The 24,691-nt window shown below is 48.8% G+C and overlaps 1 protein-coding gene across 1 annotated transcript in view; it reads left to right on the forward strand.

The window, feature by feature from the left end:
• The window catches only part of TNFRSF8 (TNF receptor superfamily member 8), a gene marked incomplete at both ends in the record, with an annotated part of 65,828 nt that overhangs the window by 30,489 nt on the left and 10,648 nt on the right, over positions 1 to 24,691 (forward strand). Inside the window, 9 exons of the mRNA XM_082612096.1 lie at positions 4,176 to 4,328; positions 6,736 to 6,829; positions 7,185 to 7,342; positions 9,662 to 9,778; positions 12,537 to 12,689; positions 19,654 to 19,747; positions 20,040 to 20,185; positions 21,221 to 21,322; positions 21,457 to 21,510. Coding sequence (XP_082468222.1) covers positions 4,176 to 4,328; positions 6,736 to 6,829; positions 7,185 to 7,342; positions 9,662 to 9,778; positions 12,537 to 12,689; positions 19,654 to 19,747; positions 20,040 to 20,185; positions 21,221 to 21,322; positions 21,457 to 21,510 — 1,071 coding nt within the window. The remainder of the gene's footprint in view (positions 1 to 4,175; positions 4,329 to 6,735; positions 6,830 to 7,184; positions 7,343 to 9,661; positions 9,779 to 12,536; positions 12,690 to 19,653; positions 19,748 to 20,039; positions 20,186 to 21,220; positions 21,323 to 21,456; positions 21,511 to 24,691) is intronic.

Here is a 24,691-nt window from a genome sequence, read left to right on the forward strand (position 1 = left end):
CATTAAACACTAGTTCCTCATCACTCCCCACACCCTCACCACAAGCCTTTGGCAACTACCATTCTATTCTCTGTCTCTATGAATTTGACTGCTCTAGGATGTTCACAGAAGTGAAATCATACAATATTTATCCTTTTGTGACCTGTTTCACTTAGTGTAATATCTTTAAGGTGCATCTATGTTGTAGCATGTGTCAGAATGTCCTTCCTTCTTAAGGCTGAATGGTAGTCCATTGGATGGATCTACCACATTTTGTTTATCCGTTGATGTCCACGGACACTTGGGTTGTTTACTCCTTTTAGCTATTGTGAATCTTGTTGCTATGAGCATAGTTGTACAAATAGCTGTTCAAGTCCCTGCTCTCAATTCTTTACACACTCAGCAGTGGAACTGCTGGATCATGTGGGAATTCTATGTTTAATTTCTTGAGGAATCCTGACTGTTACCTTTGAAACTTGTTTTAGGAGCCTGAGGGCGGCCTGGGTGGGGGTCAGAAAGCAGCCAGAGATGGGTGTTGTCATGGAGGCAGGGGCTCTGCCTTCTCTTCTGTCAGATAGTCTTTATCAAGCTCCTGCTGCCTAGAAAGGGGAGCCCCCCACTCCTGGAGCTTCTGCTCATTCCCCCAACTAGGGAATTAGCAAGTCCACGCAGTCTTTTCTGCCTCTGCCCAGGCCTTTGATATTACATGCAGGCAGTTACTCAGAGTGTTTTTTCTTGAGTTTTCCGTGGATGTCTACCCACTGTCTTTAGGTGGAGTCTCCAGATTTTAGAAAATTATCAGGATTTTATTCTCTCCTCAGTACAGCTTCTAGGCTGCAGGTGAGAGTGAGGGGCTGTACCAGGGTCACTACAACAAGGAAGAGAGAGGAGAGGGTCCCGAGATGGTTTTAGGAGCCAGGCGTGGGGGGGTGAGTGTCTTTTAAAATTATTGCTGCCCACACCCCATTGGCCAGAACCAAGTCACATGACCACCTATCCATCTGCAAGGGAGGCTGGGAAATGTAGTCTTCCTCTGAGTCCATTTGACACAGGATTTGGGGAACGCATCACTGTGCTCCAGGGGATTCCTTCTCATAGCTGCAATATCCTTTTGCATCTCCGAGGATATTAATTATACTGATTCCAAAGGCTTGCTCTGTTTTCTCTTTTATCTGTTTTCTTGAGCGTTAGTTCTGTTTGAGTTTGGGGCTCTTTTTTCTTGGTGCTGGTTTCTTCTGGTCTTTGGTGACTTCGAGTTCTGCACGTGGGATCTGATGACTGGGGTAGGGTGGGGGTCTGCGAGTGGGGCTTGTGAAATCCACCTCCGGGGACTGCGAGGATGAGCGGGTGGGGTGGAGGTGCCAGGCGGGGTCTGTCAGAGGCTGGTCCTCTGGTTCTGCAGGGTCCCTTCCTTCCCCCACGGCTGACCAGCCTGGGGGCGCCGCCCACCTCACCTCACCCGAGTATCCCTGGGGAGACGCTTGGCTTCTAGCTCTGTGGCGTGACTGGGTGAGGAGTGTGGGGCAAGGGGCCCACCTGGGTGCTTCTGCTGCACTCCTTGTGGGATTCTCTCCCGCTTGCCCCTACCATTCACGCACTTGGAGACAAGCACCCAGAGCCTATCCTAGCATAATCAGTCGTATGGGGTTCGTTTTGGGCTGTGGTCTCCTTCCATCCAATTCCATCTGCCATCCATATTTAAGAAGTCTTCATCATTTCTGGTTGACCAAAAATGCCCCTTCTTGTTTTCCCAGGGATATTTGCATTCTTTAATTATTATTTTTACCAGTGATTTTTTTTTTAAAGATAAAATTCATCATTTAAAGTGTACAGTGCTGCGTGGGACTTCCGTGGTGGCACAGTGGTTAAGAATCCGCCTGCCAATGCAGGGGACACGGGTTCGAGCCCTGGTCCGGGAAGGTCCCACATACCGCGGAGCAACTAAGCCCATGCGCCACAACTACTGAGCCTGCGCTCTAGAGCCCGTGAGCCACAACTACTGAGCCCACATGCCACAACTACTGAAGCCCGCGTGCCTAGAGCCTGTGCTCCACAACAAGAGAAGCCACGACAATGAGAAGCCCGCGCACCGCATAGCCCCTGCTCGCTGCAACTAGAGAAAGCCCACGTGCAGCAACGAAGACCCAACACAGCCAAAAATAAATAAATAAGAAAATTTATTAAAAAATGAATAAAGCGTACAGTGCTGTGGCTTTATTATATTCACAATGTGCAACCACCACCACTATCTAATAAAAAGAAACCCCCTTAGCTCCCAATTCTCCCCTCCTTCCATCCCCTGGCAATCACTAATCTACTTTCTGTCTCTATGGATTTGCCTACTCTGGACATTTCATATCAATGGAATCATGCAATATGTGGCTTTTAGTGTCTGGCTTCTTTCACTTTATATAGTGTTTTCAAGGTTCATTCATGTTGTAGTGTGTATCAGTACTTCCTTCCTTTTTATGGCTGAATAATATTGTGTTATATGGATATAACACATTTTGTTTATCCATTTATCAGTTGATGGACATTGGTATCATTTCTACTTTTTGGCTATTATGAATCATGCTGGAATGAACATGCATGTACACGTTTTTGTGTGGACATATGTTTTCAGTTGTCTTGGGTATGTACCTAAGAGTGGAATTGCTGGATCATATAGTAAATCTATGTTTAAATTTTGAGGAACTGCCAGACTGCCTTCCACAGCTCTGTCCTACTTTATATTCCCGCTAGCATTCTATGAGGATTCCAACTTCTCCATATCCTCGCCAACACTTGCCATTGTCTGTCTTTTTTATTCCATCCACCCTAGTGGATATGGCGTGGTCTGTCATAGTGGTTTTTGTTTGATGACTAATAGATGCATCTGATGACTAATGACATTGAGCATCTTTTCATATGCTTACTGGCCGTTTGTATATCTTCCCTGGAGAAAAGTCTTCTTAAATCCTTTGCCCATTAAAAAAAACCCCAAAAAACTGAATAGACTTGTTTTTTAGAGCAGTTTTCAGTTTACAGAAAAACCAAGCAGAAAGTACAGAGATTTCCCACATGCCGGCTCTCCTCACACTTTTCCCCAGTATTAACATCTTGCATTAGTGTGGTACATTGTTACAGTTGATGAACCAATATTGGTGCATTATTAACTAAAGTTCATAGTTTACATTAAGGGTCACTCTTTTTTTTTTTTTTTTTTGGTACGCGGGCTTCTCACTGCTGTGGCCTCTTCCATTGCGGAGCACAGGCTCCGGACGCGCAGGCTCAGCGGCCATGGCTCACGGGCCCAGCCACTCCACGGCATGTGGGATCTTCCCGGACCGGGGCACGAACCCATGTCCCCTGCATCGGCAGGCGGACTCTCAACCACTGCGCCACCAGGGAAGCCCAAGCGTCACTCTTTGTGTTGTATGTTGTATGATTTTTGACAAATGTGTAATGTCATGTATCCACGACTGCAGTGTCATACAGAATAGTTTCACTACTTTAAACATCTTCTGTGCCCTGCCCATTCATCTTCCCCTCCCCCACCCCCTACCAAACCCTGGCAACCACTGATCTTTTTACCGTCTCTGTAGTCTTGTCTTTTCCCAAAGGTCATGTAGTTGGAATCACAGTATGTAGCCTTTCCAATTGGCTGCTTTCCCTGAGAAGTTTGCATTTAATGCCCCTCCATATCTTTCTTGCCCATTTTAATATTGGGACATTCACTTCTTTTTAATACCATTTTAGTGATCTCCAGGGATGCGGGCTGGGAGTGGAGGCTGCCTCATGGACCCTGCCTGCCCTCTGGTCCTCACATCAGGAACACTCTGGAAGGAAGGGCTGGGCATACTCGCTGCCCTGCCCAACAGAATGCCATAGCAGCATCCTCCCTCACGCGCTGGACTGTCCCTGGGACTTTTCTTTTTCTTTTTTTTTTTTTTTGCGGCACGCGGACCTCTCGCTGTTGTGGCCTCTCCCACTGCGGAGCACAGGCTCCGGATGCGCAGGCTCAGCGGCCATGGCTCACGGGCCCAGCCGCTCCATGGCATGTGGAATCTTCGCGGACCGGGGCACGAACCCGTATCCCCTGCATCGGCAGGCGGACTCTCAACCACTGCGCCACCCGGGAAGCCCTCCTGGGACTTTTCTGAGTCCCTTCCCTCGCCCTCCCTCTGTCCCCGGTGACCCCTCTCTGTGTCCCTTAGACGACCTCGTGGAGAAGAAGCCGTGCTCATGGAACTCTACCCGCGTCTGCGAGTGCCGGCCTGGCATGTTCTGTGGCACATCAGTCATCAACTCCTGTGCCCGCTGCCTGCCTCACTCCATCTGCCCAACAGGGATGGTTGTCAAGTTCCAGGGTGAGTATCCCCACTGCCCAGGACCACGATCGGTGCCAATGCTTCCCCCCGCAGACCTCCCAACGACTCTCCACCTCCCACCTCCTCCTTCCTGTTGGACGGATCGCATCTCCTATCACGATGACGCCAGGGATGCAAACGGAGGCCTCTGCTGCCTCTTCCCTGCACCTCAGGACCCAGGCTCAGAGAGTCCCAGGCACCGCCCTGGCTGGAAGAGGTCTTGGGTTGGTTTGAGGATCGGGGTAGAAATTCTTTGATGTCTGATACACAAGAAAGAAACCTGAAGTTTCTGTCCTGGGGGTTTCCTGGAAGATGAAGGCTGGTTTCCCATTTTGGTCCGGGGATGCACCATGCTTCTCACTCCACCACGCATTCGCACATGCTGTTCACTCTTTCTGGGACACGCTTCCTTCTCCGTTCACTCAGTCAACTGTGCTTTCAGCCCTCTGTCCAGACATCTCCTCCCGACCTCTCCCAGGTCACTTCTCGACATGGAGGCGAACACTTGTGTCTGTCTCGGTGTGGTCAGAGCTTGTCTCCCTCCCTAGGCCGTAGCTTCGTGAGGGCCACGGTCATCTCCCCGCTGCCTAATTAGACACCCGGCGCAGAATCTGCTCTTCAGAGATATGTGTTGAATGATGTGACAGGGAGATCAGAGCTGGGGGTGGTGGGGTTCAAATCTGGCCGGATTCTCTCTGGTCACACAGAACCCTCAGCAGGGGGACCCTCAGAAGCCTGCCACCCACAAGCAGGGGCAGGTGGTGGCGTGGAAAGGGCTCTGGATTGGACATCAGGTACCTGGGGTTTTGTACAGCTTTGCCTCGTGGGGCATGTTCCCAGTCCTCTCTGGGCCTCAGTCTTCCCATCTGTAAAATGCAGAGGTGTGACTAGAAGGCCTTGCATGGGGGCTTTTCAGCTCAGAAACTCTTGCGTCTCTAAGAAAAGTAGCCTTGAGTTCTGTTGCTCCAGCCTGTGGACCAGCTCGGGCTGGCGAAGCTCTCTCGACGGTGTTCCTGCACCTGCCACACGGAGGCGCCAGAGGCCTCTCTTTGCTGCCCCCAGACCTGCTGCCCAAGGCGGTGCCACGGGCCACGCTTAAAATGTGGCCAGTCGCACTGAGATGTGCTGTCAGGATAGAATATGCCCCGGATTTCAAATACTTACTATAGGAAAAGAATGTAAAACATCTCATTAATTATTTTTTTTGTTGATTACCTATTAGCATAATATTTTAGATATATTGGGTTAAATAAACGTATTGCTTAATTTCACTTGTTTCTTTTTTACTTTTTAAAATGTGGCTACTAGAAAATTTAAAACGATGACGTGTGATTGACATATTTTATTGGACAGCACTGCTTTAGAAGTGCTCCAACCTTTGGCTGCGAAAGCCTGGCTAACTTCTAGATTCCTCTGTGGGACTTCCCACTGAGCAACTCGTAGGACCTCAGTCTCTTCCGCTGTAGAATGGAAAGTAGTTTCTGTCCCAGATCAAGCTTATCGCTAAGCCTTACACTAAGACCTTGCATAGGCTTTCTCCCCTGAAATTCTCCAGACGTCATAAGACTGTATTAGCCCCATTTTATAAGTGAGGAAATTGAGGTTCAGAGATGGCAGGTAATTAATTGCTCAAGACCACAGAGCAGGGAGTATCTAATCCGGTGTTTGAACCTTATGCCCAGGTCTTATCACCCCACCACAGTGCAGATGGATGCGATAAGTCAGCATTGCTCATGCCCTCCTCGACCAAAACTTCCAAACTCAAGTCCACTTGATTGAAAGCACTATGTGTTTTCTTCTCCACTTTTCCTTCCACCCAGTAGTCTCCAGTACTATTTGGCTCGCAAGTTACAATGTTTTTGGCTCATGTAACTGAAGTGTCTGGGGATAGTTTTGTGGCGCTTAAGGCATGGCTGGATCCAGGAGCTCTGTCTTTTCCCGTCTATCATCTCTACTACCCTATGTGTTGGTTTGTCTGTAAAATACCTACCAGCAGCTCCTGGCTTGCTTCCTACCCAACCCTAGTGGAAAGACAGCTTCTCCTTCCCACATTTCCAACAACCAAAATAAAATCTTGAAATTGCATCTCATAGGCGTGTCTTGGGTCCTGTGCCCACCCCTGAACCAGTCCATCATGGCCAGAGGAATGGGATGGATTGATTGGTCCAGCCTGGTCCCATGGCTACGCCTGAAGTGGGGTCCCAGCCCCTTATCACAGACATTGAGACTGGGAGGTGTAATTCTCCAGGGAAAATTGGACGGCTTTACCCCAAAAGGGAACGGATGCTAAGCAGGCACAAACATCAGATGGCCACTGTGTTTTCCTGGGTTGCGGTGGTAAAAGGTGTATTTTGGAGCCTCTGGCTCTGTAATACCAAGTCTGAAGGCATCACCATCCTCCCTGCAGGCACAGCGCAGAGGAACACTGTCTGTGAGCTGCCTTCCCCAGGGGCCAGCCCCAACTGCAGCGCCAGCCCGCAGGACTGCAAGGCCCCTGCCAGGTGACTCCCGGCCCCCTCCTATCCTGCTGACCTTAGCGTGGGGCTGTCCCACTCCATAGGAGGTCCAGGGCACTGCTGGCTGCGGGTAAAGATGGAGTTCAGCCCAGGGAGCCTCTCTGCCAAGCCCACAAGTCATTTGAGGCCCTACTGTGTGCCCAGCCTGCCCTGAGCACACAGGAGACTGAGAAGGCCTAGAAAACACAGCCCTTACTCCCAGGAGCTGACAGTGGGCCTGCCAGAGGCTGTGGGCAGAGCATCTGGGGACCTATTCTCTATAGAAACGGTTATCCCTGAGCACAGACTCCCTTTGCCCCATCAGAAAAATTGCCAGTCCCATCTCCCGCTTCCTTCCCAGCAGCACCATCCCCCAGGCCAAGCCCACCCTGACTTCTCCAGCAAGCTCTGATGCCAGGACCACACTTCTTGGAGGGGGCAACCCTCTCACCCCAGAAGATGCTTCTAAAATCGCTGCCCACTCTAGCTCCTCCGTGGGGAAGCTCAATCCAGATCCAGGTAAGTTCTCCAGAGAAGCTGTGGGCTGTCTCCAGGGAAACGGTGTCCGATGGCTGGGCGACTGTGTGTGGCAGTCAGGGCAGGCAGGCACCGAGCTGTGGTCTTTCCCAGTGTGGGGAGAAGAGGGTCTCCAGGTCTTCTGGGGCTGAGGGCTTCGAGGGCCAGAGTAGATGATGGAAGGACTCATTCGTTTCACGTTTTGGGTGCAAGACACTGAGGCAGGTGCTGGGACATGCAGCAGAGCAGGCCAGCCTCTGCAGGTGTCAATTTGATGCCCCCCCTGGTTCCCATGGTGACAAATTGGGGTCCTCAGCTCACTCCTGTTTATTACCCAATAGCCTTCCATTGTATAGGGATACCACACTTTGTTCATCCAAACAGTTTTTGGATTTTTGAGTGGTTTCCATTTCGGGGCTATAATGAAAAACATTTATGTGAATGTATGTTTTCATTTCTCTCTTTTTAAAAAATTGATTTGTAGGACTTCTTGTAATTCTTTGTCTTATAGTTGTGTTCAAGACATCTTCTCCCACCCTGTGGCTTGCCTTCTCATCTTCTTTACAGTGTCTTTTGATGAAGAGACGTTCTTAATTTCAGTGTCATCTTTTCCTTTATGAGTAGCGCTTTTCATGTTCTGCTTTGTAAGGCTTCTCCTCCGCTGAAATCTCAATGACACCCTACCTTTATTTTCTAAGGTCATTGCTGTTTTGCCTTTGTTTAAAGAGTCCCCATGAAAATTCAGTTGAACCCACGCCATTTATCAAATAAATTGTCTTTTCCCCACTGTTTCACATGCCACCTTTGTTGTAAATCAAGGGTCCATATATGTATGGGCAGGATTCTGGAGTCTCTATTCTATTCATTGGTCTCTTTGTGTATTCCGTGTGAATATCATTCTCTCTAATTACTATAGTTTTTCAGTAAGTCTGGATGCTTAAGCAACTACTCCAACTTTGGTCTTCAACGGTGTATTGGCTGTTCTTGGTAATTTGCATATCCACATAAATTTTAGAATCAGCTTTTCAAATTTCATAAGATATCCTATTGGGATTTTAATTGGGATTGCATTGAATCTACAGATCAGTTTGAAGAGCATCCACCTCTGCACTATTGAGTATATGGTATAGCTCTACATTTATTTAGGTCTTCTTTATTTTTTATTTTTATTTAAAAAATTTTTATTTTATACTGGAGTATAGTTGATTTACCATGTTGTGTTAGTTTCAGGTGTGCAGCAAAGTGATTCGGTTCTACATATACATATGTCTATTCTTTTTCAGATTCTTTCCCCATATAGGTTATAACAGTGTATTGAAAAGAGTTCCCTGTGCTGTAAGTGGGTCCTTGTTGATTATCTATTTTATATATAGTCGTGTATATATATAAAATATATGTTATATATGTTAATCCCAAACATATATGTTATATATGTTAATCCCAACATATATATATATGTTAATCTCAAACTCCTAATTTATCCCTCCCACCCCTATTTAGGCCTTCTTTAAATTCTCTCAATAATGTTTTATTATTGTCTGTGTAGAAATAGTTACATCTTTTGGTTAGATTTCTAAGTATTTGGTATTTCTGATGATGATGTAAATGGTATCTTTTTTAATATTTCATGTTCTAACTTTTTATTGTTAGTGTTATTTTGAACTATGTGAAATGCCAGTATTTGACTGTTTCTGTACTATCAAAATGGCAATTTCATGTGGTTCAATGGAAATATATAGACGCTCAATTGATTTTGATATAATAACATTCTATCCAACTACCTTGCGAAACTCACTTATTTCTTCTAATAATGTATCTTCAGACTCTTCGGATTATCTGTGCACTCAATGATATCATCTCTCCATAACTGCTTGGTATCTTCCTTTCTAAACCTTACCTCTTTTATTTCTTTTTCTTGCCTTATTGCATTGCCTATGATCCCCAGGACCAAACTCAATAGAAGTTGTGATAGTAGGCATTCTTGCCTCATTGCTGAACTCAAAGGGAAAGTGGCTAACAAAGCTTGGAGCAGGGCAGTGACAGAGCAGTGAGACTGGGGAGAGGGCTCTGGCAGAGGGGAGGGACTGGAAGCGGGGGTGGGGGCAGTTAGGAGGCAGTTAGCACTCTTCTCCTGTGTGGCCTTAGACACGTTCCTTCCCTCTCTGAACCTCGGGACTCCCTCTGAAGGACTGATGGACATGTGCAGAGTTTGGGAGCTGGCCCTGGAGCTGGGGGGCTTCAGTAATGGGGGGGGGTGGTAGGATGAGGGCGAGGCCTCTGTCAAGGTGGCCTGGCCTGAAGCTTCTCTGCTTCTTTTCCCAGGGCTGACCCTGCAACAGCCATGCCCTCAGGGGTCTGCCGACTGCAGGAAGCAGTGTGACCCTGACTACTACCTGGACAGGGACGGTCGCTGCACAGCCTGTGTGAGCTGTTCAGGAGGTAAGGGCCTTGTTTCTCCTCCAGAGGCTCCTTCCAGGGAGCAGGTGGGGTCTTAGACAAGCGGCCAAGAATCTGGGGGTGGGAGCCTTGAGCTTGGTCTCGGATGCTCAGCCCTTGGGAGCCTGGTTCACCTTGCTGGCGTTTTTTGAGCAGTTGGCTTCTAGTGACTCCTACTCACGATTGTGGGTTTTGATGGCTGTGACCCCTTTTCAGAGAGCTTCCATTCACTCAGTCTTTCCTGCAAGGAAATATTTGTCGATCACCTACCTGTTTCAAGCTTGTCTCATTATTTTTGTATGTATCCTATGATGCCTGGATTGCGATTGCCCCCATTTTACAGAAGAGGAAACTGAGGCTCGGGGAAGTCAGGGGGCTTCCAAGGGCCACAAGCCCTCGCAAATGGCAGGGCCAGGATTTGAACTAGGGAGTCTGCCACTGGGTTCTGAGCTCATCACTCCACTGTGCTGCCTCTTAAAGCGCCTCTGCACAAGCACTTAGAGACTGACTGCTATATGCACGGTGGGATGACGTCCTGCCAGAGTTTCCCCTGCGGCCAGCTCCCCGCAGCCTCACAGCACCACCAGTCTCCCTGTGACGTCCCAGCAGCTGCCCAGGCCTCGGGCTGCCATGGCTGTAGCCCCGGCCCACTCACAGTGGCCACAACCACCGGCGGGAGGCCTGATTCTGTCTCTGCAGCAACACGGACTGGAGTCCAGGGAGGCCAAGTTGGGGAAAGGACACTCCGTTCGTGGTCGCTGGGGTCACTGTTCCAATTACTAAGGTCACAGAGCAAATTTTCTCAAAACTGAGTGATGAAAAGCAACTATTCGCTGTACTCATGGAGTCTGTGGGACAGAATTCAGACCCAGCACCGCGGGGACACCTGGTCTCTGTTCCACGATGTCTGGGATCTCAGCTGGAAAACTTGAAGCCTGGAGCTGGAATCATCTGAAAGCTTTTTCATTCTCGGGTCTGGGGTCGATGTGGCTGTGGGCTGGGCCCTCAGATCCTCTCCATGTCGGCTTCTATATGGCCTGCTTCGGGCGTCCTCAAGTCCTGGGTGCTGGACTCAAAGATGAGTTGAGGTGGGGTGGGGTGGGGTGTAGAAACCATACCCATTTTTATGACCCAGCCTCGGAAGTTACACGGCATAACTTCCACTACATTCTGCATGTGGAGGCGGTCACAGGGCCCCCTTGAGTCATGGAAGGAAAAAAAAAAGCCTTCTTTTTTTTTTCTTTTTTTGGCCGTGCCGCATGGCATGTGGGATCTTAGTTCCCCGACCAGGGACCATGCTTCTTGATGGGTAAGTGGCCGAGCTCTGGAAGAGCAGACAGACCCAGAGCTATTGTTGTGGCCATTCCTGGAAAAATATAATGTCACAGCTGCTGTGTCAGATGGGGAAACAAGAGATGGCTCTGGGCCCAAGAATTCCTTCAACTTGAATAACTGAAGCCCTGCAACCCTGTGGAGTGGAGCCCAAGTGGCTGGGGTCAAGTCTTGCCTCTACTGCTTGGGAGCTTATAAGCTCAAGCAAGTTTCTTAACCTCTCTGGGCCTCAGTTTCCTCATCTGTAAAATGCGCAGAATAATAGACCTCTCTCAGAGACCTGTTCTGGGAGTTGTTAAACCGGGTTAATCTGGATAGAGCACTAAGAACACTGCCTTGCACACACTCGGTTATGTTAATACCATATTATAAGTAATAATGAGAGGTTTCAGGAAGACACTGTGCAGTCCCTTATCTTTATCGTGCAAGGCTTCTAAGCCTGTAAGTATCCCGCCAATTGAGAAATGTCCTTATTGAGCGAATCACATTTGTCTAAACTACTGATACAGTCATTCTATTTTCACCCGTAATCAGAGCATGTAGAATATCCCCAAACATGTATAAATGCATTATTATACTTCTTCTTTTACAAAACCACTAACAATTTTTTTTTGATTTTTGAAAAAAAACCCACTTTTCATCATGGAAAATTTCAAACATATTCAGAAGTAGAGAGAATCAGGACTGGTTATGGACTATCACCCAGTTTTAAAGAATTATCAGTCAGGGCCAGTCTTGGTTCATCTCTATCCATGCCCACTCACTCCTGTTCTCTGAATTATTTTCTTTATTTAAAAATTTATTTTATTTTATTTTGGGGGGATTTTTTCTTTTAATAGCTTTATTGAGATATAGTTGACATACAATAAAATGCACACTTTTAAAGTGTGCAGTTTGATAGGTTTTGTCATATGTGTGTAGCTGTGAAACCATCACCACAGTCAAGACAGTGAACTGTCCGTCACCCCCAAAGCTTTCCACGTGTTCCTTACCATCCCTCCCGTCGCTCCCTGTCTCTGCTCCCATTCCTAGGAAACAGTTATGCTTTCTGTCACTATGGAATAATTTGCATTTTCTGGCTTTTCCTATAAACAGAATCATAGAGTATATACTCCTTTTTTTTTTTTTTTCGGCCGTGCCACGTGGCATGCGGGATCTTAGTTCCCCGACTAGGGATCGAACTTGTGTCCCTTGCAGTGGAAGCTCGGAGTCCTAACCACTGGACTGCCAGGGAAGTCCCTATATACACCTTTTCTTGTCTGCCTTCTTTCGCTCAGCATAATTATTTTGTGCATCAAAAGATCTGCTCAACGGAATCATCAAATGAGCATGTGCTCCTGGGCAAATATGTCTCTGTCCTGCTGGGGCTTCTCTGGACCCCTGCCCTCTCCATCCCAGTCCTTCCTCAGGACCCTTCTCTGTCCCTCAGACCACCTCGTGGAGAAGACACCCTGCATGTGGAACTCCTCCCGCGTCTGCGAGTGTCGACCTGGCATGTTCTGTGCCACGTCAGCCTCCAACTCCTGTGCCCGCTGCGTCATCCGCCCCATCTGCCCACCAGGGATGGTCACCAAGCTCCAGGGTAAGCAGTTCACACCCCCAACCAAGGGGCTGAGTTCTCTGTCCCTAGGGCTGCCCCTCTCCCCACCCCCAACTGACAAATCACCTTCAATCCCAGCTGTTAACTAGGTCAGGTTAGGGCTATGTTTTCTCTTTGAATAGTTAGATCCAGGGAGTGGGATAAAATTCAAAGTTGGCATTTTGGTAAGAGTTTCTGAGGATTATTTTACAATTTTAAAATTATTTAAAAATTTTTTTATTTTTCTTCTTGAAATTGTTGGTCTGGTAAAATCTTGACTTGTTTGCAAGGCTGTTTTATTGACTCAAGATAGATCATATAAAGTTTATGAAGAAGCTACCAATTCAAATGATGGACATTCACTAGAGTGTAAAAAAAGTATAAACCCTTGACAGTGGACAAAAAAACAAACAAAAAAGTTCATCAGCAGATGAGAGATTTCAACAAATTTCTAGAAGGTGGAAAACAGATGGAAGGGTGGTAACAAATGAAACCAAGTGGAGGAAAGCTTACGTAACTAGAATTCACTCGACAAGGCCTGCAGAAAAGTGAGGGGTAAGTTGCTCCTAAGACCCACCAGAGAGGCTCTGGGCTTAGAGCAGGCAAGTAAAATGAAGGATGGGGGTGAAGTGGAGAATTAGAAACTGCAGTGAGCTGCAACTTCATCTCGAAAATAAAAATTAAAAATTTGTAACAATGTAAAACCCACCAACCAAAGTACAATCTAAAAATAAAACAAAAGAATGGATATAACAACAGCAAAAAAATGTGTAACAATGATATACCATGGGCATTGACCAGTCTGAGAGATGGTGCCTGATTTTTTATCCCCTGATGAAAATGATCAACTTTTTGGCGAATGACACTGAAGGACTATCTAGGGAAAGCTAGATGTTGGCCACTCTGGTGCAAAGCCCCTTTTGCTTGTGTGTTTGGGAGTACATTCTGTCAATGGGTTGTTCCTGCTCAGTCACGCTGAAGTGAAGCCTGCCAGCTCACACACCCCACCCATGAGCCCAGAGTTCCCAGGCAGACCTCCTGCTGAGGGAAGAGACCCACTGTGAAAATGGCATACTAACAACACAGTAGAAGAAACCCCATGTGCCGCTGGAATGGTCAGCATCGTTCTTGTTAAATAAATATGAATGAGCAGTAAAGAGTTTCAGACTTATAAGGAAAAACAGCAGTATGAAGGAGAATAACAAGATACACAAACAGAAAAACTTACTACAGATGAAGCAACGATGAACCCAGGAATGGAAGAGAAAAAAATTAGTGCCCACAGAAAAATTCAAGAAGTTGTTACAACCACAAGGTGACAACAGAAGGCAAAGAAGAAGGAACAGAAAGAGAGTAAAGGGCAAGAAATGGCTTTTAGAAAGTGCCCTTGTTACCAATCTGTTGCCTCTCAGGTCCCAGTTCACCCTTGAGTACCTGCTGTGCCCTAAAGGATTAGACTCTTGGAAGATTTCTCCTCGTTGAGTGTGATGCTACGCTTTGCCAGTAGGGGGCGCGGGAGGACCATTGCAGGAGAAAGGAGGCTTCTCTTGGCTCTATTTGTTTTTTCCTGCTCCTGCTGCAGAGTCTGTCTGCAGGGCCTGTGGCTGGGGACATCTGGTGGTGTCCTGCCCCAGTCATGCTTCCAGAGTAGACAGTCTCTCGGCAACCACAGGCCCAGGCTAGGTCTGGTGACCACCTTCCATGCTTCAGGCCTCATGTCAGCAGAAGTGCCATAATTTCCTCTGTGGTCCCACCCTCCCACCCCGCCCCGCCCCCAGCCTTGGGTCTTCTGCACACCATTTCTCGATACAGTTACTGTGTGCTCCCACGGTGGTGCCCCACCTTTCCCTGTGTACCTGACCTGAAAAGTGAGACTTCAGATTGAGATGACCTACCAGGAGCAAAGCAGGATGAATGAAAACTACCCACATGTAGACATAATAGATGCACCACCATTTATTTATCCATTCACCAGTTGATGGACATCTGGCTTGTTTCCAGTTTAGGGCTATTATAAATAATAGCAGCTACAACTGAATAAAGCAGCTACAACTGTTCTTGTACACGTCTTTGTATGGACATATATTTTCATTTCATGGGTAAATACCTAGGAGACGGATGACTGGGTCACTGTGCTGGCCACACAGAATGTCTTTGAGGGCCAGATCAAAGCTGACCACGTGTGATCTGATCCAACCACATCATTTTACACGTGGAGAGATGCATACATAATGCCAGAGCTAGAGCTGGAACACAGAGGTCCTGAGTCATAGCCAAGTGCTCTCTACTGGGCCACACCAGCTCCTTCTTAGTTGAACAGAGAATTTTTTACTTAGCTAAAATACAATTACGTTTGAAAGCAGAATAAAAACATTTTCAGACATAACAGGGCAGAAATTCTGCTTTTCCCCCATGTATCCTTTCTTAGAACGTTACTTGAAGATGTAATTCTGTTAAATGAGGGGCAAAAAGAAAAAAGATAAAGCCACGAACTCTGGTAAACAATGGTTCTATCCCAGGAGAGCAAAGAAGGGAAGTCCCAGAATGACAGCTGTGCTAAAGGCATTACAACATCTGGTTGAGCCCCATCAGAGCAAGAAAATGAAGGGCTCCAGGGAATTGTCTGTAGGAATAAAAGGTAGAATTACAGTCAATTTCATGAGTAGTAGCGTTGAAAAACTTGAGGATATGGTAAAGGCACATTATTCTTTTATCAACAAGGAAAAGAAAGGTGACTGAAAACTCTAGGGAAAATAAAAAGCTGGCAAGAAATGTACAATTCAAATATGAAGATGAAAATTTCATCTGATTTTAAGCAATTTCTGGTTGTACCAAAAAAGGATCCCATTTGACCTTGATGTTAAGACCATTCTCCTTCAAATGACCCAAGGATCAGGTGTTTCAATTTAAAAAGAAATATTTAAGTCTGGTATATCTTTTTTAGCTTCTACATTGAGACTAAAAGCAGGCAGTTTCTTCCCCCCCCACACCACTTCCAATGGGCCCTCTCCAGAGAACACAGGCAGACTACGTATAGGCTAAAATAAACCATGCCTTCTTCTCACCTTCAGATCCAAAGGAGGAAGAAAAGGGGAGGGTCAGTAACCCAGGGAGAAAAGAGGGTGAGGTATGGTACATACAGAGAAGGGATGAGAGGCACCCAGGAGCGCTGGGCCCACCTTCTCCGCTTAGAGTAAGGGCAGCAGTTCTGTTGCTGGTTCCTATTGCAGGTGTTCCAGTGGCAGCTCAGACCGAGGCTGCCTTAGAGAGAGGCCAGAGGGTGCTAACTGGGTGTAGCCACAGTTAGTGTTCTTGAGCCCAAGAGCTCCTTGGATCCTCTGGAAGCCAAGGCTCACTGAATCCCCAGGACATCTCAAATACAAATAGAAATTAGCATAACGAACTGCATTATCTTCCTCATAGCCCAAGGCCTCTGGGCTTCAACTAATTTAGGTAATTGTGTGGTGACCACGTGGAAAGACATAGCATGTATTTGGAGACCCCCCCAAAATCAGACGGTTCCTCAGGACCCTACCAATGCAAGAAGAAAATTAATCCTAGCCTCACTTTCTCTTCAGAGTGTTTCAGGAAAAATCTGAGAGGTATCATGGGAGCTTTTAGAAGGGAGGCGTGTGTGGGCGGGAGGTTTGTTTTGTACCACATAAGGGAAGGGGTGCCCCCTCCAGGAACATGGGGGCAGAGAGGGTTAGTAGTTGGGCTGGACCTACTTCAAATGTGGGCCATTTTTTTTTTTCTGCCCTAGAAAAGCAGTTAATCCTAAGGTTGTAAGAAAGTGCTCAGGCCCCAGGCAGGAGGCAGTGTGGTCCAATGGAAAGTGTTCTGGGCTGGGACTCAGGAGCCCTGATTTCTGACTCTAGCTCCGGCTCTGTGGTTCTCTCCATTTGTAAAAAGAGGTGGCTGGGTCAGATCAGAGATGACCATGCTTGAACTGGTCCTCAAAGACATTCTGTCTGGTCAGCACAGTGACACAGCCTTCCTGCTTCTAGGTACTCAAGTGAAATGAAATTATATGTTTTCACAAAGACTTGTACAAGAATACTCATAGCTGCCTTGTTTATAATAGCTTCAAACTGGAGACAACCCAAATGTCCATCAACTGGCCACTGGCTAAATAAATGGAGGTACATCTCTACGATGGAACAACTACTCAGAAATAAAAAGGAATGAATTACTGAGACAAGCAACGTGAATGAATCTCAGAAACATTATGCTGAGTGGAAGAAGCCACACACCAAAGAGTACACACTGCACAATTCTGTCTAGTGAAGCTCTGGAGGCAAACTCATCGTAGTGACATAAAGCAGATCCGTGGCTGCCCGGGTGTGGGGGAGGATTGATTGCAAAAGGACAAGGGAACTTACTGGGGAGGTGGGAATGTTCTAGATCTTGAGTGGAGTTACAATTACATGAAGGTACAGTCATCCCTCAGTATCCGCGGGAGATACCCAAATCTGAGTATGCTCAAGTCCCTTATGTAAAATGGCAAGGTACAGTGGGCCCTCCATCTCTGCATGTTCTGCATCCGTGCAGTCAATCAGTCTGCAGTTGGTTGAATCCTCAGGTGTGGAATCCTCGGATGTGACCCGCAGATATGGAGGGCTGACTGCTGAATGTATACATTCCTCAAAACTCATCAAACCGTGCACTTAGGGGACATTTCCTTCTATGTAAATCATGCCTCAATAAAATTGATTTCAGAAGAAAAGAACTTTAAGAATTGAGGCTACATTTACATACCAGAAGATGTTTAAATTTATTTATTTGTTTACATTTATTTAATGAGATTTCTCTTAAATAAAACCAGGAAGTCTGGAGTCACCAGGCCACCTTCCCGCATGGTCACAGCTGGCTGGAGATGAGGAGTAGCTTTCTTTTTTTTTTTTTGAAATATTTATTTATTTAGGCTGCTCCCGGTCTTAGTTGCAGCATGTGGGATCTTTGTTGTGGCACGCAGGATCTTTAGTTGCCACATGCGAACTCTTAGTTGCGGCATGCAGGATCTAGCTCCCCGACCAGGGATCAAACCTGGGCCCCTGTGCTGGGAGCACAGAGTCTTACCCACTGAACAACCAGGGAAGTCCCCCAAGGGGGGACTTTTCCACTTTTCCACTTTGATCTTTTGAAACACAAATCTGATCGTCTCAGCCAATTAGAGCCACAGGAATAGTGTGTTACAAAAACCTCGACTTTGCAGCATTCACCTCTCACTCCTCCGCGGGTCAGCTGGGCCGCTCTGCGGTCTTGCCAGGGCTTGAAGGTTTGGTTTGGGTTTGCTCTGCACGTACTTCTGGGACCAGCGGGGGCTGGCTGCCCGCCCCTGGCATGGTCTACTTATGGCCACGGTGGGAGTGCAGAAAGGGGGCGGTGGAGGTCAGACGCCTCTTGAGGCCCAGCTGTCGCTTCTCTCCCGTTCCACTGACCAGACAAGTCACACGGCCAAGTTCAGACACCAAAGGGGTGGGAGACACACAGACACCTGCCTTGACCTGAAGGAGCTGCAGAGTCACCTGGCAAAGGGTGTGGATGTGGGGCAGGATGCAGAGGTGGGACCACCATGCAATCTACCACACCTATCCCATCCTGTTGCTAATTAAAACCATCACTTCGGGGAGAAAGACCCAGCGTTTAAAACAGCTTTATTGCGGTCTAATTTACATACCATAATATCTACTAGTTTTAAGTGTACAGTTCAGTAATTTTAAAGAAATTTACAAAGTTGTGAAACTATCACCACCTTCTAAGAAACCTTGTAGGTTAGTTAGTTGACTAACCCTAACCCTTGTAGGGCATGGGTCAGTCAATCCCATGCCCACCCCCAGCCTGGACAACCACTAATCTATTTTCTGTTCCTGTAGGTTAGTGTTTTGGGGACATTTCCATAATATGCATTCTTCTGTGTCTGGCTTCTTTCACTGAGCATAACACTTCAAGGTTCATCCATGCTGTAGCTGTATTACTACTTCATTCCTTTTTTATTTCTATTGTTTTTGCGGTACACGGGCCTCTCACTGTTGTGGCCTCTCCCATTGCGGAGCACAGGCTCCGGACGCACAGGCTCAGCGGCCATGGCTCACAGGCCCAGCCACTCCCCGGCATGTGGAATCTTCCCGGACCGGGGCACGAACCCGTGTCCCCTGCATCGGCAGGCGGACTTTCAACCACTGTGCCACCAGGGAAGCCCACTTCATTCCTTTTATTGCCAAACAATATTCTAGTGTATACCTCTACTACATTTTGTTCATCTGTTTCCAGCGGATGGGCGTTTGGGTGGTTTCCACTTCTCTGACTTCTGTGAAGAATGCTGCTATGAGCCATCTCCTCCCTCCCCCGACCTTCAATTTCCTCTGCTTAGAAATCCCCGCCCCTACTCACATCCCAGCAACCCCTTCCTCAGGGAAGCCTCCCTGGTCAGATGAGGTCAAGTCTCCCATTACCGGGACCCCACCTGCCTTCGTGTGACACCTGAGTCTGTGAGCCCCACCCGCCGGTGGGCCCCCAGGGGTGGGGATCTTGTCTGTTTTGCTCACTGCTCTATCCCAGCTGCCAGCACAGTCCCCAGTACCTAGTAGGTGCTGAATAAAGGGTTGTTACAGTGGAGGGAAGCGAGGAGGGAGGGAGAGAGGAAGTGAGGAGACAGCGCCAGGACCCAGACCTGGGTGTGCCCAGCCGCAGTGTCCTTCCCGCCCCCTGGTGCTCCCTCCTGGGAAGTCACTAGTCCAGATGGGTAGGGCTCCTTGGCACTGATTCCTTTTTATTTATTTATTTAATTTTACAAATTGAAGTATAGTTCATTTACAAGATATTGAATATAGTTCCATGCTATACAGTAGGTCCTTGTTTATCTATTTTAAATATAGTCGTGTGTATCTGTTAATCCCAAATGTTTACCCCTCCCTCCCCCGTTTCCCCTTTGGTAACCATCCTTGGTACTAATTCTAACCTGCAGGTACGGCTGAGAGGGACACCACCTATGAGCCACCTCCCCCGGGGACCCACTCTAACTGCAGCACCAACGCAGAGGACAGCGGGGTGCCCGCCAGGTGACTCCTTGGCCCCCTCTCTCCATTTGCCCTTTATACCCAGGGGATGCCCGGGGGGGCAGCAGGCTGGGAGTGGAAGTGGGGCTTGGGCTAGATCTCTGGGCCAAGCCCACAAGTCATTTTGGAGAATGTGAGCCTAGGTCTGTGTTGGCACCATGGAAGCCCTGAAGGCCTAGAAACCCAGGCCCTGCCCTCAAAGTGCCTGGCAGAGGCTGTAGGCAGGGGAACTGGGGTCTCAGGCCTCCTTTTCCATCTTGACTGTCCTTCTTACTTCTGGCCTCTCTCCCCGCAGCCCCACCCCCTCCCTGATCTCCCTGGCCGACTCCCTGACTGGTAAGGAGCATGGAGGGGACGTCACCCACGTGCGGGGACGCGCCTCTATCTCAACCAGCACTCCTGTCTCCTTCTCCTCCACAGGGAAGCCTACTCTGGTTTCAGGTAATGACCACCCCCATGAAGCAGGGCCTTCCTCCCTGGGGACCACAAGGAGGGAGGGTTCTCACTAGGCGACAGCATCCACTTGGTTGGGGGCGGGAGGGACCAAGGCTGACCCCAGGTCTCCGGTTTCCTGATCTGGGGCTGTGGCTCTGTCACTCGCTAGAGATGATTCCTTAATTCTTCTGAGCAGGGATTTTATTCACAGCTTCACCCGCAAGGCCCATAATTGCTGCTCAGAAAATATTTGGTGACTGATTTCATGACCTTGACTAATTTCTTACTTCTTCTGAGCTTCATCACCTGTAACGTTGTAACAGCATATACCGTGCAGGGTGGTAAGCAGTGTACGGTACACATGAGCCTTACCGGCTCCCCTTAGAGGTCGCTCTAAGTACCATTCGTTTTAGGACTTGCAGTTCTACTCTTAGACACTAGGTGGCAGTAGTTCTCAGGCCAGCGGCGCTCAAAGAGGTCCTGGACTTGGCACCATCAGCAACTTGTTAGAAAAGCAAATTACCAGCCCGACCCCAGACTACTGAATCAGAATCTGCATTTTAACATGGTCCCCAGGAGATTCTTATGCACAGGAATGTTTGAGAAGCACTTATCTGGCACATGCTACTTTTTTAACATCTAAAAATGGACTTTAAAGAATAATAACTATATATTGATTTTCAAAAGTTGCAAAGCAAGTTAAGTATTAAGTGATAAAGAAATATATCCAGATAGTGGTTAAGAGCGTGGGCTCTGGAGTCCCCCTGGCCCGGCCTAATGCGCTTCCTAGAGCCAGGTGAGGAAGGACAGGTGGGTAAGTGCTGGACAAGATAGATAGAGACAGGATCTGGGTTTCTGTCCCAGCTTGGCAAAGGACCAGGTCCTGTCAGCCACAGTAGAGTCTGTGTCCAGGAGGAAGTAGTCCGGGGCGAGGGCTGTCCTGTGTGGTTGCTATAGGGCCCCGGCTCACCGCCATGATGCAGACTTCGGGGGCCACCAGTGCCAGGGCAGGCGAGAGTGCAGGGCGCCTCTGTGTTCCAGGACCTGTGCTCTTCTGGGTGATCTTGACACTGGTGGTGGTCGTCAGCTTTGGCTCCTTTGTCCTGTGCCACCGGAGGGGCTGCAGGAAGTGGATGGGCCAGAGTGAGTGCATGTGTCCTGGGGGCCTCGGGAGGGCGGGGTGCTGTGTCCTAGCCTGGCCTGGGTCCCTCTCCCGCCCTGCCCGCTGAGGCTATCTGAGGCTGGCATCCCTAGCCTTCCTCCCGTTGTCGTTTCAGAGCTCCACCTGTGCTACCCAGTCCAGACCTTCCAGCCCAAGTTGGAGCCTGTGGGTGAGTGTCCAGAGGTCCAAAGGGGCTACGTGCAGCTACCCAGCAGCTCTGGATCGTGGGTTTGGATCTCCCTCGGGGCTCCCTCTGTAGGGGTTCCCACAAGCTGCTCCTCCTTCCTGTGCGACCTCATCTGTGATGGGAATATAATGTGGGTGGAAACTCTGTGACGTGCCCTGTTCGGCGACGGATGGAGTGCTGGCATGAAGTTTCAAAAATCCACCTTATCCTCCATTCTTGCCTCTATTGTGCCCTCAGGAGAGGCCTTCCCTTCCTCTCTTCTCTCTGTTGCCCCTTCCCAGCCTCTCTATTATTTTCCCCTCCCCATTCCTCCCTTCCTGCCCTCACCCTCTCCCTCCTGCTGGCAGCTGAGGGCATAGGGGTCGGGGGTGGGGGTGGGTGTAGGCTGACAGGGCTAGAATCCTGATTCTGCCCCTTATGAGCTACATGACCTTGGGTGAGTTACTTAATTCCTCTGTGTCTCAGTTTCTTCATCTGTAAAATGGGGACAGTGGGCCTAATTCAGGGGGCGGGCGTGTGGATCCATCGTGATGGGCCTGTTAAGTGCTGTGTGGGGCACCTGCACGTAGTCAGAGCTCAGCACATAGTGGCTGCTGTTTGCTGATGCCCACCCCCACTCCACCCCCCCTGTCTGGGGCCTTTTTCCTCAGCAGGAGTCCCAGGCCTTCCTGAGTTCTACGTTTTTCTGAACTCCTCTCTCTGATCCCTGGCCAGCCTCCAAGCCACCTCTTCCAGGCAGCCTTCCATGCTCCACCCATCCAGGCAGCAGACTCTTTCAGCTCTCACCTCAGGGGAGGGGACCCCAGCCATCTGGTGCCAAGTGTCTCCTCTCCCTGGGCAGCCTCTTTCAAGGCAGGGCAATGTCCTCCTCAGCATGTCACAAGCATTGATTGAGCACCTACTGTGTACAGGCCCTGACCACAGGGGAAGGAGTGGACACAAATGGTCTGAACTTCCCTTTCTGGTTTCAAGGCAGGCTCCCGCAAAGGGACTCACTGACTGAGGAGCCCCAGGGGAGGCAGGTGATGCTCTTCATTCTGTAAAGAAGAGACAAGACCCGGGGCCACACCACCTGTAGGGGCCACACCAGACTCAGGCGCTGGTCCTGGAGACGGCCGGTCTTGTTTGTAGAGGGCTCAGTCCTGCCCCCGCTTCCTTCCTCCCCACCAGGTTGTCTACCACCCAGTGCCCACCTTGGAGCCCAGTGGTCAACTCAGACCATGCCCCCCAGGTCCCCAGGCCCCGAGGAGAGCCTTGCTGTAGCACGGTTTCTGACTTGGGCCCCTGAACACAGTCCGGTGAGGCATGTTTTGGATTTGATGAGTTTCACAAGCAGGTGCTTGCGTTCCCTTCGCAAGGGGGGTTTTTGTGTTTTGACAATTTCAAGCCTTTTTCCGTGAGCTGTCAGGCTCAGTGTCTCACTGAAACCCGCGTTTGCTTTCTTGACATTTTTCTAGTATTAGAGTTTCCATTGTTGTCAGTTTATTTTTTTTCTTCAAACCTCCGTGATAGCAGTTTTGTCACACACACCCCCCCCCCCCAAAAAAAAAGACAGAGAGAGAGCAAGAAAGACAGAAAGCACCTTCCCTTAAGAAACCAGACCTACCAGGAGCCAAGCCTGGGGCTCAGTGTTGGCCCCTCTGTTTGGGGCCGTTTCTGGCCCTCTGGCTTCCGGTGGGTCCCTGGGGGTCTGGTTCCCAGGCCCGAGAGGGAAGGAGGTGCCGCAGGGGACAGGATGCATATGGACTGAGCGGGGTGGATGCAGTGGGGGCTGGAGGGGTGCAGGAGCCTTTCTTCACTCGTCTGTTCCTTCATGTGTCCGTGGGGCACTTCCTATTGGTCCTGTGCTGGGTACGGAAACCCGCCCTCCCGAGCTTTCAGACCAGCAGCATCAGTTGCTCAAATGACTAAAGGCAAGCGGGGTGGAAATGGTTGCCCCAGCCCTCCAGGTCCCGGAGCTCCAGGGCTGGGGGAGCCTCTGGTGCGGTAAGCCGCGCATCAGCGATCTGGGCAGATGCCCCTTTGTTGCTCACTCCCATCTCTGAATGGATTTGACTTGGTGGCAGGCGCACACGTGTTCTCATTTTACTCCTCCTTGTGAGGCGTGCACTGTTATCCCCATTTCACAGATGAGAAAGCTGAGGCACAGGAAGATGAAGGAACTTGTTTAAGGCCACTTGATTAATGAGCAGTACGACCAACCAGGATTTTGTTGGTGGTGGTGGTGAGATTTTTGCATAAAGGCTCTCACCCTTGGCACCGTTGGCCTCTGCATGGGATCATTCTTTGCCAAGTGAGCTGTCCTGTGCGTTACAGGACGTCAGGCAGTTCCCTGGTCTCTAGACACCCCGGAGACTAGTAACTCCTCCCATCTGCGACAGCCAAAAATGTCTCCAGGTACGGCCAAATTTCCCCTGGAGGGGAATGTCACTCCTGGTTGAGAAACACTGATTGAAATTCTTTTTTTTTTTTTTTAATTTTATTTATTTATTTATGGCTGTGTTGGGTCTTCGTTTCTGTGCGAGGGCTTTCTCTAGTTGCGGCAAGCGGGGGCCACTCTTCATCGCGGTGCGCGGGCCTCTCACTATCGTGGCCTCTCCTGTTGCAGAGCACAGGCTCCAGACGCGCAGGCTCAGTAATTGTGGCTCACGGGGCTAGCCGCTCCGCAGCATGCGGGACCCTCCCAGACCAGGGCTCGAACCCATGTCCCCTGCATTGGCAGGAAGACTCTCAACCACTGCACCACCAGGGAAGCCCCTGAAATTCTTTTAACCCTTCATTTTAAAGGACACTATAGTCATCACTTTATCTGTTACTTCAGGCAGGTTTAAGTTGGAACATTTGTTGTTTGTTTTGAAACAATTTCAAACGTACAGAAAAGTCTCTCAAGGACGGTGCAGAGAACTTATTTTTTTTGAACCATCTGAGAGTAACTCACTGACCTAATGCAGTATCATCCCTGAGTACCTGAGTGTTGTATTTCACACGACTGTAGTAAAACCATCAAAATCAGAGAATTCACTTTGATGCATCACCACCAACTAATTCTCAGACCCCACTCAAGTTTTTCATTGATCCAAATAATGTCGTATAGAGCAAAAGAATTCAGTTCAGAGTCTCGGACTGCATTTGGCGGTCGTGTCTCGTGTCTCCTTCAGTCTGG

The sequence above is a fragment of the Mesoplodon mirus genome (assembly GCF_964341445.2).
Source record: "Mesoplodon mirus genome assembly, chromosome: 3".
Lineage (NCBI taxonomy): Eukaryota > Metazoa > Chordata > Mammalia > Artiodactyla > Ziphiidae > Mesoplodon > Mesoplodon mirus.